The following is a 21,103-nucleotide window of genomic DNA, read 5'->3' on the forward strand; positions in this document are numbered from 1 at the left end:
ATTCATCCGAAAAAATGACATTTTGCCATTCGTGCACCCAGGTTCGTCGCAGGCGCTCCTGTCTGTGATGCAGCGTCAAGGGTAACCGCAGACATGGTCTCCGAGCTGACAGTCCATGCTGCTGCAAACGTCGTCGAACTGGTCGTGCAGATGGTTGTTGTCTTGCAAACGTCCCTATCTGTTGACTAAGGGATCAGGACGTGGTTGCACGATCCTTTACAGCCATGCGGGTAAGATGCCTGTCATCTCGACTGCTAGTGATACGAGGCCGTTGGGATCCAGCACGGCTTTCCGTATTACCCTCCTGAACCCACCGATTCCATATTCTGCTAACAGTCATTGGATCTCGACCAAAGCGAGTAGCAATGTCGCGATACGATAAATCGCAATCGCGATAGGCTACAATCCGACCTTTATCAAAGTCGGAAACGTGATGGTACGCATTTCTCCTCCTTTCACGAGGCATCAGAACAACGTTTCACCAGGCAACACCGGTCAACTGCTGTTTGTGCATGAGAAACCAGTTGGAAACTTTCCTCGCGTCAGCAAGTTGTAGGTGTCGCCACCGGCGCCAACCTTGTGTGAATGCTCTGAAAAGCTAATCATTAGCATATCGCAGTATATTCTTCCTGTCGATTACATTTATCGTCTGCAGCACGTCATCTTCGTGGTGTAGCAATTTTAATGGCCAGTAGTGTATTTGTCACTTGACAGAGCATTTCCAGAAACGGGACGTTTGACTTCAAATGTTACAAAATAGCCTAAAGCGCAGGTGAATGAAGAGCCCATGAAATGTGTGCTTTTGGTAGATATCCTGTGAAGATGGTCCACGATTGAAACCGGCAGACAGTAAGGTAGAAATATAAGCAGCTGATGGTGAAAATGCATTTAACAATAATATAATACAGTCTGGGTATTTTGCACACTGTGAGTTAAGCTGCCTCAAGACATACACACACTTTATAACTTTAATATTTGAATTATTGTGGTAAATCTTTCACGTAAGATCATCCTATGATATAATACAACAAAACAAATTTTATTTATTACAATTTTTGGGGTGGGGCCCACCTTGGTAATGCGCGTTATGGAAAATGCCTTGGTACTGTTAGCTCTTTATGAGTAAGTTGTGACAGCCTTTTTAATTTTTAAAGTCGGTCAAAAATTATATGAAATTCTGAAAATTAACATTTCATTGATCCTGGAAGCCGTTAGACAGACATCCTGTAACGGGACCTGGTTACCTTTTTATCCATTTAGTGATACAGATATGGAGAGGGTCAGTGAGAGTATTGGAGAAGAAAAAGGGTATGATTTGTAAGCCTCCTCTCTTCACGTCTTGTGAAACACCATGTGTGTGCTCTAGCAACTGTTTGTAATTTCTGTGCAGAGCTGTGTGCATCTTCACTGTGGGGGCGATATCCCTCGTCCTGATGAGCATCTACAGCGGCCTACTCATCTTCGCCAAATATTTCGACTGTGATCCACTCACCACCAAGGTATTTGCCAGATTCTGTGTCTTGCTTTGTCACCTATACCAGTAGTTGCTTCGGGCTCATGAGAGGGTCATATTTAGAGACAGAAAGTGTAAATAGTAAAAAACACGTTTTGTAAACTGACACTGTCCTGTAACTGAGTAGCTCCTGTAAAGCAACAGCAACCCTCCCAGTATTACTTCTACGAGAAAACTTTACTGACAAAAATAGCTCATGTTTCACGTTTTAGCTGAATTTATCAAGCTATGTGATAAGTGAATTAAACCTGACACTGAAACCTGTTAGTCAATGGAAAGCAGGATTCGGATACGATTGTGGACGGGGCCGTAATCAGTTGGTATTGGTTGCCTTTTACAGTTACACACATTTATTTTTAAAACAGTAAATCCAGACTCAACAATAAATAAGAAATTATCACACATTATTAATGAAGGAATAATCAGCTGTGTAAATAATAGTGTTTTCAGTGCGTTACAGTTTAGCAAATCACTAAAAAAGATACAGTTATTATTTTTAAAAAAAAGCCAATTTGATCATGGCTGAAGGCTTTACACGCCAAGAATGGCAATCAATTAACTACTTAAACCTAACTAACCTAAGGACATCACACACATTCATGCCCGAGGTAGGATTCGAACCTGCGACCGTAGCCCTTGCGCGGTTCCAGACTGTAGCGCCTAGTACAGCTCGGCCACCCTGGCCGGCACTGCAATTACAACTTACAGGTATCGCAACATTAAAAAGTAAGTGGCCACAAAAACAGCAGAAGGTATCAGATGTCAGGAATGGCAGTAAATAAGTTTTTAAGGCTTACTGCTAAAATAGGAGTATCGAATTCTTTTTTTTCAAAGCAAGTGACCACAATCACGGCTGAAGGCCTTTCACGACAGTAACGGCAATTATACAAAAATTTTAGAAACCTGCTGTTAAACAGAAATACACGCAAAGGTTAATTAAAAGAAACAAGCAACTGACCACTAAATGGGTGAAATAAGATGATGATAACCTTGTAACACAACCCTTACACTGCTAGATTTAGTCCAGAAGGTGACTGTAACTGTTAACCAGACATACATAACCTTTAATGTAGTCATTACAAGGACCAGTCACAGATGGTGCTCCAGGAATCGACCTCTGAGAAGACCCGGCAACAAACACTTCCGCAGCGATGAGATAGGCAGCCAAGAGTTGCATTTCCTTCACACAATGGTAACTCAGACTAGTGGCAGTCTAACGAATCACTAATGACAATCTTGCTAAAGCTACCCGACGTCCAATAAATCAAATGCAAGAATGGAACAACACGCCAAAGCCGGAACCAGCGGACTGCACTACGCCCCCATATTACTGTGCTTAGAGCGCTCGAACGAGAAAGGAGTCACTACCACCAGAGTAGAAGAATCACAAACGGCCTAGAATCAAGAATGCAGCGGCAAGGCGAGGAAACATACATTGCCATTACATACACTAACCCCCAGGGCAGGAAACGGGGCCGCTGGCAGCCACCAGGCAGGGACAAATACCGCTGGCTGTACTTAACAAATTGTAACAGACTGAACGCAGTAAATAGTAATAAAAAGGCGAGGAAAGCTAATCAGATCAGCTTTCCCCAAGCACTCCTCTCGCTGCTCTTCGCCTCGGCGACACTCGAGCAGCAACCCGAACCCAAGTCACTGGAGAATCGCGAGATGTCACAATGGTGGAGGTTTCTCTACTTGAATTGAAATGCACTCATCTTAAAGCCTGCAGGACTTGGTTTACGATGAGGTCGTGCATCCACGTGACCACAGCCCTTCCATTCAGCAATCCATGAGCGTCGCCAGCGGTCCCGGCGTGTTATCGCACTGCGCAGACCTGTCTCCTCTTGAGTCCCCAACCGAACTGACACAACACGGAAAAACAACGACGTCGCCCTAAAGATAGGGCAACAGTTACTACATATCGATAACCGACGCTGCTGCCACCAGCGGACAGGCAACGCTTGCGAAACGAGTGGCGCCAGTCAAGAGGAGAAGAAGACAAACAACCGCAACCATGCCAACTAAATGATACGGACTGGCCTCCAACAGAGGGTGGAAACCCACAAACGGCACCAACCCGAGCTGCGGCACGGCTCATACATGTTTCAAGTGAAATATCTCTAATATACAAGGGGTTTCAGTAAGTAATGAAACGCATTTTTTTCTGAAAGCATGTTGGTTTCATTTGATATTCCAGTACACCTCATTGTTCCCCACTATTTTGGCTACAAAATCCTAATTTTAAACAACCCCTATTCAATGCGACGACCTTCGCCACCTTACTGGCAGGCCTGTATGTCTGCATGGCACAACTCCATTGGCCGACGTTGGAACCAACGTCTTGCTGCATCAGTAACGTCCCTATTGTCCACGTACTCCTTCCACAGAGTGCTTCCTTTATTGGGCCAAACAAATGGAAGTCAGAAGGAGCGAGATGCCTTCAGGCAAACACCTTTGAATATCCCAAATGCCGGCCGAGTGTGGATGAGGCAGCACTTCTAACAGAGACGTCCTGTTGTGCAGCGTGGTGATCGTGATTCGACGATCACCTTGATTGAGAGCGTCCGCACGTTCCAGCGTTACAGGAGTCACAACTGCGTGCGGGCGACAGGCACGCTGGAGATCGGACAGGTTTGCACGACCTCGATACAATGGGGTCTACGTAGACATTCTGAAAGCGCCTAAGAATATCTGCAATGCTCTGTTTGGAGCACACCTCCGTTACAGACGCTATTTTGAAGCCTACGTATAGCGCCGCAACCTATCGGAAGCTCATGAAACTACAGGGGCTGAAGCGGAATGTCTCACAAAAAAATTCCCCAATTTTCGACTGGAACTGGTCGAAAAAAAAAGTGTTGTATTGCTCAATGAACGCCCCTCGTATAACCTTGGAATAACAAAAAAGGTAAAACTTTTATTGTTCCCAGAATTCACTGAATAATGCACTCACTTAGGATGAAACAATTATTGATAATCATAAAAAGACGTAAGAAAGGTCTCACAAAAGCTCTGGATTACTTTACTATGGTGGGATCTAAACAAAAGCCTGCCAACACGCATCTGTCAGATTTAAAATTTTCTCGCAGCCTAAAGCCGCTTCCACAGCCGACGTTCCGCATGGCGTCGCACAAGAAAGCACGAAGCAGAGAAGTGCAAAATAGCGCTGAGCGGAACAGAACTACGGAGAAGGAACAAGAGCGTTCGCAGCTGTGCAGCAAACTTGCGGTGTGCACCGCCCTCTTGAATAACAGTGGAAAACGAGAAATGCTGTCCAAACAGAGCTCCACACGAATGAACGATTTCCTTTGACGTACCGACACTGTACATTGTTGCGCAGAGCAGCACGATTTGACGTCCAAGCGGGGTCGGTGTGTATACGGCCTTACCGAACCGGCCTATACATGCACCAATTTATCGGCCGACCGACCAACCGATTAATTTCGTGGCAGGCTACCCACGTCCCGATCGATTGCACTGAGCTATTCCAGCGCCGTCCCGTTCCCAATGCTCGTTGTGATTTGTATATAGTTAAGTTCAGTAAGGTTATGTTCTACAAGAATCCACTTGGAATTACACAAACACTAAAACAGCGAGTTACCTTGGCTGTTTTAGAGCTAACAAGTCGAAAACAAGACGAGAAAAGCTGTGGGCAAAGAAATGATTAATGCAAAAGAAGAAATTTACACACGCTCTGCTACTTAAAAAGCTACGCTGGAGTTATTTAACAATGACTGAAACGATGACTGTGTGAAGACCGCTAGAAGATCTTCTTATTACTTGGCCAGTTTATTTTATATGTGACATGTCGATGTTTAGTGATCTTCATGGTACTGGGAGGGGCATTTCCGATGTGGACCTCTTGCAACCCCGACGGACAATATGTTGAACAAAATTTTAAAGCATAAGATCCAATGATGACATTATAGCTCTGTCGAAACCGGTCACCCAGCAAAATGCTTTCTTTAGCGTTCTCAGCTTATGATGTTTTCTTCAGTTTTCATATTTTCAGATCACCCCAAGGCTGACAATGTCAGGAACACGTAACTGAAACATGCATTTCGGACCTGCTGAACATCATTAAACCATATTTGACGAAAAATAATACAGGATCATTCCGTATAAAATCATTGGTGGATCATAAGATGACAATTTCAGATTTTGGTCATACACTCCTGGAAATGGAAAAAAGAACACATTGACACCGGTGTGTCAGACCCACCATACTTGCTCCGGACACTGCAAGAGGGCTGTACAAGCAATGATCACACGCACGGCACAGCGGACACACCAGGAACCGCGGTGTTGGCCGTCGAATGGCGCTAGCTGCGCAGCATTTGTGCACCGCCGCCGTCAGTGTCAGCCAGTTTGCCGTGGCATACGGAGCTCCATCGCAGTCTTTAACACTGGTAGCATGCCGCGACAGCGTGGACGTGAACCGTATGTGCAGTTGACGGACTTTGAGCGAGGGCGTATAGTGGGCATGCGGGAGGCCGGGTGGACGTACCGCCGAATTGCTCAACACGTGGGGCGTGAGGTCTCCACAGTACATCGATGTTGTCGCCAGTGGTCGGCGGAAGGTGCACGTGCCCGTCGACCTGGGACCGGACCGCAGCGACGCACGGATGCACGCCAAGACCGTAGGATCCTACGCAGTGCCGTAGGGGACCGCACCGCCACTTCCCAGCAAATTAGGGACACTGTTGCTCCTGGGGTATCGGCGAGGACCATTCGCAACCGTCTCCATGAAGCTGGGCTACGGTCCTGCACACCGTTAGGCCGTCTTCCGCTCACGCCCCAACATCGTGCAGCCCGCCTCCAGTGGTGTCGCGACAGGCGTGAATGGAGGGACGAATGGAGACGTGTCGTCTTCAGCGATGAGAGTCGCTTCTGCCTTGGTGCCAATGATGGTCGTATGCGTGTTTGGCGCCGTGCAGGTGAGCGCCACAATCAGGACTGCATACGACCGAGGCACACAGGGCCAACACCCGGCATCATGGTGTGGGGAGCGATCTCCTACACTGGCCGTACACCACTGGTGATCGTCGAGGGGACACTGAATAGTGCACGGTACATCCAAACCGTCATCGAACCCTCGTTCTACCATTCCTAGACCGGCAAGGGAACTTGCTGTTCCAACAGGACAATGCACGTCCGCATGTATCCCGTGCCACCCAACGTGCTCTAGAAGGTGTAAGTCAACTACCCTGGCCAGCAAGATCTCCGGATCTGTCCCCCATTGAGCATGTTTGGGACCGGATGAAGCGTCGTCTCACGCGGTCTGCATGTCCAGCACGAACGCTGGTCCAACCGAGGCGCCAGGTGGAAATGGCATGGCAAGCCGTTCCACAGGACTACATCCAGCATCTCTACGATCGTCTCCATTGGAGAATAGCAGCCTGCATTGCTGCGAAAGGTGGATATACACTGTACTAGTGCCGACATTGTGCATGCTCTGTTGCCTGTGTCTATGTGCCTGTGGTTCTGTCAGTGTGATCATGTGATGTATCTGACCCCAGGAATGTGTCAATAAAGTTTCCCCTTCCTGGGACAATGAATTCACGGTGTTCTTATTTCAATTTCCAGGAGTGTATTTGGTTCATGAACACCTACATGTTTAAATAGTAGAACTACCAAATAGCACTGTCCTATCTTTAACCGCTGTTGACAGATTCAGCTTTGAAAACTCAAGGGTGTGTACCCAGTCATTAGTCAGGCACCAGTCTCCCCATTTTCGGAGACGTGCTGCTCAGTAATGAGTTGACCTACAAACATAACTTTTTTTTTAACTTCTAGCATGTAGACCATTAAGCTGGTATAATGTATAACAAGATGAATATACCATTCAGATTTTTAGTGAAAAATGCTGAAAGACACTTTTTCCATGTTGTTCTTTAAATTGGTGATTTTTTAAAAAATCAGAACTTCCCACAGGGAAACAATAGAGATCTCATCTTGTGTATGTAGCTCTTCAGTCCTGATATTAAGTATGAATAACAATGAAAAGGATTTAGCATTGTATTCTTACCTCCACATGAAGATGATTCCATAGCAAAAATAAAAAATAAAAATAAAAAAAATAAAAATAAAAATACTGCATTTGTTTAATTACAAATTTCAAAGTCCTGGGGTGTGGGGGATGGAGGTAGGACGAGATACGTAGACAGTTGAATCTCAGGTTGATATGTTTATACATCTGGTAGCAATGTGAGATGCAAAGATGAATATCCCAACTATCTTTATTCGTTAGAATAGAAAGAAAACGCCACTTACGCATGCCATCCACATTCAACACTACAGGGCACTGGTAAATGAAAACCATGTATATTCTTTGAAAAACAGTTCCTAAAATATTTGTGGTTGGTCTGTAGGTCATAAATGTAAACATGTGAGAGCTGAAACGTTAGCAATCATTTTTCTCAGTATATATGTTGTATTTCACTGTTAATTATCTTTTCAATGCAAAAATTTAAAAAAGGCTTGGTGCACAGATGAGTTGATATATCCTTATTCTGTTACTGTAAATTAAAAGATACTCCAACAAAAGATAAGAAAATGTACAAGTTATAATGAGAGACATTAGTAGCTTTTTAAATTTATACCACTATTTACAGCTAAAAATTTTTTTTCAAAGGACGGTTTCATAAATAAATTCAAATATAAAGAAGGAAATTGTACTTTTAAACTCTTCCACCTTGCATGTAACTTTGTTTTCCTCGACATCTTGATGCAAAAACGAAATAAGTTCACTTAAGAGCAAGAGATATGATTTTTTCATAGCATTTATTACCAAGTTTATAGAACCACACACTGCGTCTTTGTTATTAGAGGACATACGCATAATATTGGAGAAGAGGTCCGAAACAGCGTAATTCCTGAAAGAAACTGTTATTCAGCGGTAGCCATGTAGTTAATCTCAACACTTTAAATTCATGTGATGCCTGGGAAATGTGTCCTATGAACCAGATTTCTCCGAATTTGAAAGCCACATTCTGCCTGACTTTGAGCTGTTCTCACAAACCATTTTCATGAACTTCCACAGCAACAGTGCCCCCATTTGCATATCTTGGAACTCTTTTCATTAGAAAGGTATTAGCAGCAATGACTAGGAACGCATGATTTGAACTGTCTTTATTGTATTTGTAACTGTGTTTCAAGAAACCTTCACACGATTAACCTCCTGCAAAGAAACAAGGAACATACTAACGCCGTGGGTTTCGTTGTGCACGACTCTTTCAGATTAACTGAAATAAGTCTTTTCTGTATGTCAATCTTCTTGTTATTTACCATTGCGGAAACATAATCTTTTCTTCCTAACACAAAGCCTAGAAAAATTATTGTTTTTGTAAGATATCTCTCCGTCTTGTTTCACGCTTTCAGGTAACATATTTTGACCACTTATGCCTTCTGGTGCAGCAATTGCACCACTACTCTCCTTAACGTTTCTCGCTATACATATCATGTGCTCTGTGACAGCAACAGAAGATGCTACTCTGAAAATGCTCCATGAAGTTAGAGAAACTGATAACTTGAATCTATTCACTGCGACCTGAACTTCTAAATTTGTGAGGGGGGAGTTCCGTTACATCGGGAACATGGTTGCACTGTTCACATGGGCAATGTACACAATATGGTTTCTTCCCAGGTCAAATCACATTAATGTTTCTTAGTAAGTGCAGGTCCAGGAATGCGATCACACCGTGCACTCCTAGTCACGTCTACGATCACCTTTCAAATGAAGAGACCTCCAACAAATGCCAATGGGAACACTCTTGCTATGAAAACTGATGAAAACACTTTGTGGGAACAGTTGCATATCGGACAGTTTGTAGCTTTCAAATACGCTGAAAACTGGTACAAAAAACACATTTCCCCAGCATCACATGAATTTAAACATGACGAAAGTAACTGCATGCCTACTACTGAATCACAATTCTTTCAGGAATGATGCTATTTGAATCCTATTCTCCAATGTTACACTCGGAAGTATGCTGGATGTCCGATAGTAACAAAGACACAGAATGTGGTTCTATAAACTTGACAGTAAGCGCTATGGAAAAATCATATCTCTCACTTTTAAGGGAACTCGTTTGGCTCCAAGAAGATTTCAAGGAAAACGAAATTATATGTAAGGTGGAAGAAACCTAAAAATACAATTTCCTTTTTTACATTTGAATTTGTTCATGTAAATGCTTCTTGCAGATTTTTTTGTTTATTTATTTATTTACTCGTCAGGTTCCGTATGATTAACATGAGGAGCAAATCTCCAAGGTCGTGGAATGAGTCAGTACATGAAATTACGAGACAAATGTAATAACACAGAAAAATAAAATATTTATGAACCTAAAAAACTTAAGCTATTAGTTTAAGTAAACGCAACGAACAATATAACATAAGAATCAGCTTAATTTTTCAAGGAACTTCTCTACAGAATAGAAGGTTTGACCAATGAGGAAACTCTCCAGTTTCGATTTGAAAGCGCGTGGATTACTGTTAAGATTTTTGAATTCTTGGGTTACCTTACTTGCGCAAGAGTTAAGGAAGTCCGATCCAAATGCAGGTTTGATTTCTGCCGTGTATTAACTGAGTGAATGTTGCTTATTCTTGGGAATAAGCTGACATTGATAACAAGAAAAGACAGTAAGGAATATATATATATATATATATATATATATATATATATATATATATATATATATTCAGAGGCCAATGTTAAAATACCCAGACTAGTGAACAGTGATCGACAAGAGGTTCGCGAACATACACCACTTATTCCCTGAACCGCCCATTTCTGAGCCAAAAATATCCTTTTAGAACGGGAAGAGTTACCCCCAAAATATAATACCATACGACATAAGCAAAGGAGACAACTTTTCGTGTCGAACGATAATTTACTTCAGATACCGTTCGAATAGTAAAATTGGCAGCATTTAACATGATCCTGAACATGGGTTTTTCACGACAATTTTCTATCTATTTGAACATATAGAAATTTGAACTGTTCAGTTTCACTAATCACATGCCCATTCTATAAAATTAAAACATCAGGTTTTGTTGAATTGTGTGGTATAAACTGTCAAACTGAACCTTAGGTTATTTTCTAGAAAGCAAGAACTTATGTCAAGAACTGCACTATTTCAAACCGAGCCAATGTTGCACACAACATGCTTTACTACCAAGCTACTGTCATCAGCAAACAGAAATATTTTAGAGTTAACTGTAATACTAGAGGGCATATCATATATACAAATAAGGAACAGGAGTGCCCCCAACACTGATCCCTGGGACACAATTTGACCATACCCCAGTCAGACCCTCACATCACAGCCATTCTCAACACTGTGAATAATGCTGTTTGTTGTTAAAGTAAGAGGTGAACCAAATGTGAGCTACTCCCCTTATTATGTAGAGGTCCAACCTCTGGAGCAACATTTTGTGATCAACACAATCACATGCCTTAGTTAAATCAAAAAATATGCCTAGGGTTGGGAACCTTTTGTTTAACCCATCCAATACCTCACAGAGAAAAGATAATTTAGCATTTTCAGTTGTTAAAGGACTTCTAAAGCCGAACTGAACATTTGATAACAAATTATGTGATATAAAATGATCAATTATACTTACATACACTGCATTTTCAGTAACTATAGCAGGGACCGATGACCGTAGCAGTCTTGTCCCTTTAATCCCACAAACCAACCAACTATAGCAAACAGTGGTGGCATAAAAATTGGTCTAAAATTGTCTACATTATCAGTTTCTCCATTTTTATAAAATAGCTTTTCCATTGAGTACTTTAACCCTTCAGGAAACCGATCATTCCTAAAGGAAAAATTACAAATATGGGTAAGTACAGGGGTCACATGTGCAACACACTACTTTAATATTCTGCTAGGCACCCTATCATAACCATGAGAGTCCTTAGTCAGTGATTTGATTATTGACTCAATATCCCCCTTGTCTGTGTCACAGAGGAGTATTTCAGACATCAATATCGGAAAGGCATTTGCCAAGAGAATTATATGATTCCCTACTGAAACTAAATTTTTATCTAATGCTCCAGCAATATTTAGAAAATGATTGTTAAATACTGTGTATATATCTGATTTATCAGTAACAGAAATATTTTTCCTACGAACTGACTTTGTATCGTCGACCTTGTGCTGCTGACCAGACACTTCCTTCACAACTGACTGTAGGGTTTTAATTTTATCCTGTGAATTAGTTATTCTATTTGCGTACCACATACTCTTTGCCTTCCAAATAACATTATTAAGCACCTTACAATACTGTTTGTAATGGGCTACTGTAGCTTGATTGTCACTACTGCTAACATTTTCATATTATTCCCGCTTTGTTCTACATGAGATCCATATCCCACTACTCAGCCACCCAGGCTGCCTTTTTCTGCTAGTACCCTGTTTAGAGCGTTCTAATTGAAAGCAACTCTCAAAGAGCATGAGAAATGTTTTAAGAAAGGCATTATATTTGTCATCTATATTATCAGCACTATAAACATCCTGCCATTCTTGTTCCTTTACTAGGTTTAAAGAACTGTCTGTTGCCATTGGGTGAACTTTCCTACATGGTTTGTAATTATCTGTTTCGTTTGTTTGAGTACAAAGCCTTTCAGTGTTAATATTTGTGAACCATGATTTGAAAGGCCATTCACCCTTTTACTACCAGAATGCTCATCTACTAATGAAGAATGAATAAAAAATATTGTCTATGGCTGTGCTACTTTTCCCCTGCACCCTAGTTGGAAAACATGCAGCCTGCATCAGACCATATGAATTTAAGAGATCTACCAACATCGTTTGCTTGCACAATCATATACAAAAGTAATATTGAAGTCACCACATATAACTAGTTTCTGGTACTTCCTATAAAGTGAATCTAGAATCCTCTCTAGCTTGAGCAGAAATGCTCTGAAGTCAGAGTTAGGGGAACTATAAACAGCAATAATTACATGTTTAGTTTCACTGAATTCAAGTGCCCCTTCACAACATTCAACTATCTGTTCAGTACAGTGCCGTGATACGTCTGTGGACTCAAATGGAATACTCTTTTTTCGTACATGGCCACTTCCCCACTCCGCAAGGAACTCCTTGAAAAACAGCCAACTAATCTGTATCCTGGTAAAGGAAGCCTCTAAATTGTCAAATTATTTAAGTGGTGCTCCGATATACCAATAATTTCAGAGTCAACGTCTACAAGCAGTTCACTAACTTTATCTCTAATACCTATTATATTTCGATGAAATATACTAATTCCTTCTCTACTTCGAAACATGACGTCCTCTGAAGGTGATTCGTTAGTCAGAGGGACTTCCTTTAAGCGGGTATATCTATAGCTGACTTCAATCTAAAAAATGTGTAGCTCTAACACCAACTACTACAGGAACTTTTCCATGATTGATCCCACGACCACCCACTACACTGTCGCCTATAAGCTTTGCCAGCCTCCTCTTCCCATACCTACTGAGGTGCAGGCCATGCCGAGTGAGACCCGATCTACTCATAGACTCAACTGGCACCATTTCAATGTGACCCATGCCCTTTGCCATCAATGCCCTCTCCAGCCCCTTTAAGATGAGGCCGATCATGATGCTGAAACATTTGCGTGAAATGCACATTAGTGCCACCAGTTTGAGTAGATATCTTTACCAGGTCATCACCTACATCATATTCCCCGCCCCTATCAAGACTATACCCTGCTCCACTACCTGATCCTGTGCCAACCCTGCACTAGGCCTCATAATGCTGGTGACATAGTACTCAAACCCCAGAACCTTCTTCTTTCTGTTAGGCTTTGCAACTGACTCAGGCCTCCTAACTGCTGAGGACTGCTACATGTTTCCTACAACAACAGGTACAAGAGGCTCCTCTCCAATCAACTCTGACAGTCGGTCAAATTTACTGCATACACGCAAAGTATAACTGTCTGAATACCTCCTCCCCTTAGCTGCCTTCTTGCCAACTGCCAGTTCCCATTCCCCAGCACCCTTCACCCTTCTCAATCTATCTAGTTCCTCCTTTGCGTATTGTAACTAGACATGAAGGCCACAGATCTTACGCTCCAGCTCCTCTGTTAACTTATTTCTACTACAGATTCTACATTCCCAGGAGATGATCTCGCTAGAATGCCCACTGGCTTCCCCACTCCATTCCGCCCTACGAAAATACACTCCTGGAAATGGAAAAAAGAACACATTGACACCGGTGTGTCAGACCCACCAAACTCGCTCCGGACACTGCGAGAGGGCTGTACAAGCAATGATCACACGCACGGCACAGCGGACACACCAGGAACCGCGGTGTTGGCCGTCGAATGGCACTAGCTACGCAGCATTTGTGCACCGCCGCCGTCAGTGTCAGCCAGTTTGCCGTGGCATACGGAGCTCCATCGCAGTCTTTAACACTGGTAGCATGCCGCGACAGCGTGGACGTGAACCGTATGTGCAGTTGACGGACTTTGAGCGAGGGCGTATAGTGGGCATGCGGGAGGCCGGGTGGACGTACCGCCGAATTGCTCAACACGTGGGGCGTGAGGTCTCCACAGTACATCGATGTTGTCGCCAGTGGTCGGCGGAAGGTGCACGTGCCCGTCGACCTGGGACCGGACCGCAGCGACGCACGGATGCACGCCAAGACCGTAGGATCCTACGCAGTGCCGTAGGGGACCGCACCGCCACTTCCCAGCAAATTAGCGACACTGTTGCTCCTGGGGTATCGGCGAGGACCATTCTCAACCGTCTCCATGAAGCTGGGCTACGGTCCCGCACACCGTTAGGCCGTCTTCCGCTCACGCCCCAACATCGTGCAGCCCGCCTCCAGTAGTGTCGCGACAGGCGTGAATGGAGGGACGAATGGAGACGTGCCGTCTTCAGCGATGTGAGTCGCTTCTGCCTTGGTGCCAATGATGGTCGTATACGTGTTTGGCGCCGTGCAGGTGAGCGCCACAATCAGGACTACATACGACCGAGGCACACAGGGCCAAGACCCGGCATCATGGTGTGGGGAGCGATCTCCTACACTGGCCATACACCACTGGTGATCGTCGAGGGGACTCTGAATAGTGCACGGTACATCCAAACCGTCATCGAACCCATCGTTCTACCATTCCTAGACCGGCAAGGGAACTTGCTGTTCCAACAGGACAATGCACGTCCGCATGTATCCCGTGCCACCCAACGTGCTCTAGAAGGTGTAAGTCAACTACCCTGGCCAGCAAGATCTCCGGATCTGTCCCCCATTGAGCATGTTTGGGACTGGATGAAGCGTCGTCTTACGCGGTCTGCACGTCCAGCACGAACGCTGGTCCAACTGAGGCGCCAGGTGGAAATGGCATGGCAAGCCGTTCCACAGGACTACATCCAGCATCTCTACGATCGTCTCCATGGGAGAATAGCAGCCTGCACTGCTGCGAAAGGTGGATATACACTGTATTAGTGCCGACATTGTGCATGCTCTGTTGCCTGTGTCTATGTGCCTGTGGTTCTGTCAGTGTGATCATGTGATGTATCTGACCCCAGGAATGTGTCAATAAAGTTTCCCCTTCCTGGGACAATGAATTCACGGTGTTCTTATTTCAATTTCCAGGAGTGTACTTTGAACAAATTCCACACCGTAGCCTACTACTCACAAACTTACGACACAGCTCACATTTCTCACTCATGGTAAAATTTTACAGTTACTGGAAGAAAACTAAACGTCTACATTACCTAAGTTCAGTTACACCAGTAAAAATATTTATATAACTAACAATAGCGGTCTCGAAATTCTCTACGTAGAAAGCAACAACATTTTGTAATACTACTAAACGACAACCAATACCAATACCAACAAAACTTCAAAAAATTTATTAGCTAAAACCAAAATTCAAGCGCCCACTGGAACACTCAACTAAGTTAAAACAGTGAATGACATTGTTAGTGGAATATTTCACTAGAAACAATAAGAAACATCAGCCCAAAACTAAAGCACAAAATTTACTAAACAATTTCATCGCACAGAAAACTCTAAAAAACACAGCGAGCGAACTTTTACAAAAGTTTATTAAATCGTTATTTCGCCACCAACAGCACGAAGCACCATTGACAACTATTAAATTTAATAACTGTATAACAGTGCACAAGCAAGTTTGTCAGTACTTAGCTTTAAAAACCGCTACAACTGTAACCGCACGCCGCGAAATGTATACACATTAACGAGGCGTGAGACTATGTATACTCATATATATTTAAAAATTTATTAATATCTTTCGATATTACTTGCACCTTCCCATATTTTTCACTGAAGTATCTTTTTAATTTACAGTAACAGAATAAGGATATAACACCTCATTTGTGCACCCAAGCTTTCCCTTGAGATTTTTATACTGAAACGATACTTAACAGTGAAATAAACATATGCACTGGACAGCCAAAGAAACTGGTACACCTGCCTAATATCGTGATGGCCGTCGCGAGCAAGCGGAAGTGCAGAAACACTACGTGGTACGGAGGCACGGACTTGACTAATGTCTGAAGTAGTGCTGGAGGGAACTGACACCATAAATCGTGCAGGGTTGTCCGTAAATGCGGAAGAGTACGAGAGGCTGGAGATCTCTTCCGAACAGCAAGTTCCAGAGCATCCCAAATATGCTCAATAATGTTGATGTCTGGGGAGTTTGTTGACCAGCGGGAGTACTTAAACTCAGAAGAGTGTTCCTGAAGGCACTCTGTAGCAATTCTGGATGTGTGGGGTGACGCATGGTCCTGCTGGAATTGCCCAAGTCAGTCGGCATGCACAATGGGCACGAATGGGTGCAGGTAATAGGGTTGCTTACGTACGTGTCACCTGTCAGAGTCGTATCTAGACGTATCAGGGGTCCCGTATCACACCAATTGCATCCGCCCCACACCATTAGAGAGTCTCCACCAGCTTGAACAGTCCCCTGCTGACCTGCAGGGTCCATGGATTCATGAGGTTGTTTTCATACCCGTACCCGTCCATTTGCTCTATATAATTTCACTCGTCCAACCAGGCAACATGTTTCCAGTCATCAACAGTCCAATGTCGTTGTTGACGGGCCCAGACGAGGCGAGAAACTTTGTGTCATGCAGTTATCAAGGCTACACCAAGGGGGCCTTCGGCTCCGGAACCCGATATCGATGATGTTTCGTTGAATGGTTCGCGCGTTAACATTTGTAGATGGCCCAGAATTGAAACCTGCAGCAATTTGCGGAAGGGTTGCACTTCTGTCACGTTGGACAATTCTCTTCAGTCGTCGTTGTTTCCGTTCGTGAAGGATATTTTTCCTGCCGCAGCGATGTCGGAGATTTGATGTTTTACCGGATTCCTGGTATTTACGGTACACTCGTGAAATGGTCGAACGGGAAAATCCCCACTTCATCGCTACCTGGCAGATGTTGTGTCCCATTGCTGGTGCACCGACTATAACATCAAGTTCAAACTCACTTAACTCTTGATAAACTGCCATTGTAGCAGTAGTAACCGATTTAACAACTGCGCCAGACACTTGTCTTACATAGGGATTGCCGACCGCAGCGCCGTGTTCTGCCTGTTTACATACCTCTGTATTTGAATACGCATGCCTATACCAGTTTCCTTGGCGCTTGAGTGAATATTGATAAAATTGTTTGCTAACTGTTTTCAGCTCTCACCTTATTGCATTTCTGATTTACAGGTCAACCACAAATATTTTAGTAACAGTTGTTTAAGGAATATACATGATTTTTGTTTACCAGTGCTGTGTAGCGTTAAATGTGGTTTACGTATGCAAGTGGTATTTTGATTCTATTCTTTGTCAATGAATAAAGATAGTTAGGTTATTCATCATTGTACCTAAAATTGCTACCAGATATATAAACATTTCAGCAAAAAAATCAAGTTGAGAACTCTCATGGATATGACGGGGTATCTAGCAGACTACTGAAGTATTGTTCTATGTATGTTAGCCCAGTACTTAGTCATATCTGTAACTTTTCCTTTAGGAGTGGTCGGTTTCCTGACCGAATGAAGTACTCGGTAGTGAAGCCACTTTATAAAAAGGGAGACAGGGATAATGTTGACAACTATAGACCTATTTCTATGCCATCGGTGTTTGCTAAAGTTATCAAGAGTGTTGTATTTACAAGGTTACTGGAGCATTTAAATTCACATAATTTGTTGTCAAATGTACAGGTTGGTTTTAGAAATGGTTTAACAACTGAAAATGCTATATTCTCTTTTCTCTGTGAGGTTTTGGACGGATTAAATAAAAGGTTGCGAACGCTAGATGTTTTCTTTGATTATGGAGTAAGGGGAGTAGCTTACAATTGGTTCGCTTTAAGAACAGAAAGCAGAAGGTAATTCCCTGCAATATTGAGAGTGGTAGTGATGTTCAGTCTCCAATGGGGCACTGTTAAGCGGGGCGTTCCCCAAGGGTCGGTGCTGGGGCCACTGCTGTTTTCTTATTTATGTAAATGATATGCCTTCTAGTATTACAGGTGATTCAAAAATATTTCTGTTTGCTGATGACACCAGCTTGGTAGTGAAGGATCTTGTGTGTAGTATTGAAACAGTATCAAATAATGTAGTTCATGAAATAAGTTCGTGGCTTGTGGAAAATAATTTGATGCTAAATCACAGTAAGACTCCGGTTTTACAGTTTCTAACTCACAATTCAACAAGAACCGATATTTTGATCAGACAGAATGGGCATATTATAAGCGAGACGGAACAGTTCAAGTTCCTAGGCGTTCGGGTAGATAGTAAGCTGTTGTGGAAAGCCCATGTTCAGGATCTTGTTCAGAAACTAAATGCTGCTTTATTTACCATTAGAACAGTATCTGAAATAAGTGACAGTTCAACACGAAAAGTAGTCTTCTTAGCATATTTTCATACGCTTATGTCATATGGTATTATTTTTGGGGTAATTCTTCTGATTCAAAAAGGGTATTTTTGGCTCAAAAACGGGCTGTTCGAGCCATGTGTGGTGTAAGTTCGAGAACCTCTTGTCGACCCTAATCTGGGAATTCTGACATTGCCCTCACAGTATATATTTTCTTTAATGTCGTTTGTTGTTAGCAATATTAGCTTATTCCCAAGAGTTAGCAGCTTTCACTCAGTTAATACTAGGCAGAAATCAAGTCTGTGGTTAGAATTATATATTAATACGTTCAGCTGCTGACGGGCGTTGATATATATCAACGGGGACAGGTGAAAATGTGTGCCCCGACCGGGACTCGAACCCGGGATCTCCTGCTTACATCGCAGACGCTCTATCCATCTCATCCATACAAGTACATAGTTCTGGCAACACCGACCATGACCTTCCTCTTCTGTGCGGATACACACATACTACCCGAACTGTTACGGGACTTGGTACGAATGTAGTGAGTGGACATGCGATAATGTGGGTCTCGCTCGCGGGAGGCGTGCGCGAGATAGCCCCTGCAGTCATATTATCCTTTGTGTCCTCGGTAGCTCAGATGGATCGGTCAGAGGGCTGCTCGCCCTCTGAAAAAAAAAAAAAAAAATCTGAGTAAAAGGCATCAACGATCAACTTGAACGGATGTCTTGCGACGTCCGCCCAGACCATAAGCAAGGAACAACATCGAACAAAAGAGGGGAACAAAAAGAAAAAAGATGGATAGATCGTCTGCCATGTAAGCAGGAGATACCGGGTTCGAGACCTGGTCGGGGCACACATTTTCACCTGTCCCCTTTGATATATATCAATGCCCGTCAGCAGCTGAAAGTTTAAATATATAATTCTAATTTCGTTCTAGACGGCTGTAGGTCATCAATGGTGTCATATAAGTATAAAGTGTGTAGTAGGTGGAATAAAACAATACGCAAAAAAGTTATGCATAATAATCATGTAGCAAATTACTCTCCTCTTTGCTTGTTATCATTTGTCAAAATCTCATTTCGATATCTCAAACCATTTATTAAATTTGAGTACTGTTGTGAATATTTCACTCTATGTCGCTGCCGAGGCACGATCGCAAACGAGTGTACTCCATCAGATCAGTTTTCTCGAGATCGGCGGCAGGTATAGACCTGCACCCAAGTCTAAAAAAAATTCAACTTGTTAGCTAAATTTCATACGATGCAACATATTATGCAGTATAAACCAAACGCAAAACCATAGAGACTCCTTTTTTCCACTGCAAACTTTTTCGAATTTCGTGCAGTATCTTACTTCCACGTAATTATCACAATAACTATGTCCATTAACGAAATGTTGGGCGCATCATCATGAAGCTGACGTATGAATCTATAAATAACGTAAAATTAAATTTTTTGCTTAATAGTTTGTGTAAAATCGTTTGAGAAATATGGCAACATTTGCACCTCTATTCTGTCATCGCAAAGCGTAGCCGGCGGGCCGAGTGGTGACAAACACTGTCGACCTACCCTTCAGAACAAACAAATGAATTCGCCCAGCACTTTGGAGGAAAGCTGAGCATCGGCCACTGTATCCTGCGCGGGTTCTAACCAAGCGACCGCCCAACAAGGAAAGTTGGTCGGTCTCTTGGCCATAACATATGCACACGTGCAGTACGACGGTCGGTCGGGCGGTTGGTTGGTGCGTGTGTGGGGCCATTAAATGCATCATCAACGAAAATCCACCTCTCTTGATTGGCCGTAGCCAACTGACTTAATGGCGGACACTATACGACAAACATATTTCTTTAGCACATTGCACAAAACAGCACATAATTCGGCTTACTATGTGGATAAACGTACAAGAGAAAGGAGTAATACACACAAAACACTGCAAATACACATTTATATGTAGCAAAAGATGAAGGGAACATGAAGTGAATAATTTTGTATTGCTTCAGAGGAATGTCACAAGAATGAAAGCAAGAAATGTAATATTTTCCTGTAAAGTAGCATTTAAATTAGGATAATTTAAGTTTAATCTGTTTAAATTATTAAAAGTATGATTTAAAGCGTCTGGGATTTAAAATGAATAAGACATGCGACAAAATTAAAATTTGTAAAAGCAACTTCAGCAAAATAAATATATATTTTCCACATAAATCACTTTGAAATTAACTTGCAAGAGAAGAGTTTGCTAAATCACAACGAGTCAAAACACTCCAAGCCACTTTCACTCTTCTCTTTATTCCTTGTATTCTGTCAATGTCTTCCACTTCCCTATAACGGGTGGTCCATTGATCTTGACCGGACCAAATATCTCACGAAATAAGCTTCAAACGAAAAAAGTACAAAGAACGAAACTTTTATAGCTTGAAGGGGGAAACCAGATGGCGATATGGTTGGCCCGCTAGATGGCGCTGCCATAGGTCAAACGGATATCAACTGCGTTTTTTTAAATAGGAACCCCCATTTTTTATTACATATTCATGTAGTACGAAAAAAATATGAATGTTTTAGTTGGATCACTATTTTCGCTTTGTGATAGATGGCGCTGTAATAGTCACAAACATATGGCTCACAATTTTAGACGAACAGTTGGTAACAGGAAGGTTTTTTAAATTAAAATACAGAACGTAAGCACGTTTGAACATTTTATTTCGGTTGTTCCAATGTGATACATGTACCTTTGTGCACTTATCATTTCTGAGAA

General features: G+C 42.7%; 1 protein-coding gene across 1 annotated transcript in view; it reads left to right on the forward strand.

Annotated features, from left to right (window-relative positions):
- Positions 1–21,103, forward strand: part of LOC124619547 (sodium-coupled monocarboxylate transporter 1-like) — a 182,890-nt gene that overhangs the window by 99,765 nt on the left and 62,022 nt on the right. Inside the window, exon 9 of the mRNA XM_047146017.1 lies at positions 1,391–1,499. Within this exon, the coding sequence (XP_047001973.1) occupies positions 1,391–1,499 (109 nt within the window). The remainder of the gene's footprint in view (positions 1–1,390; positions 1,500–21,103) is intronic.

This window comes from Schistocerca americana, chromosome 6 (assembly GCF_021461395.2).
Source record: "Schistocerca americana isolate TAMUIC-IGC-003095 chromosome 6, iqSchAmer2.1, whole genome shotgun sequence".
Lineage (NCBI taxonomy): Eukaryota > Metazoa > Arthropoda > Insecta > Orthoptera > Acrididae > Schistocerca > Schistocerca americana.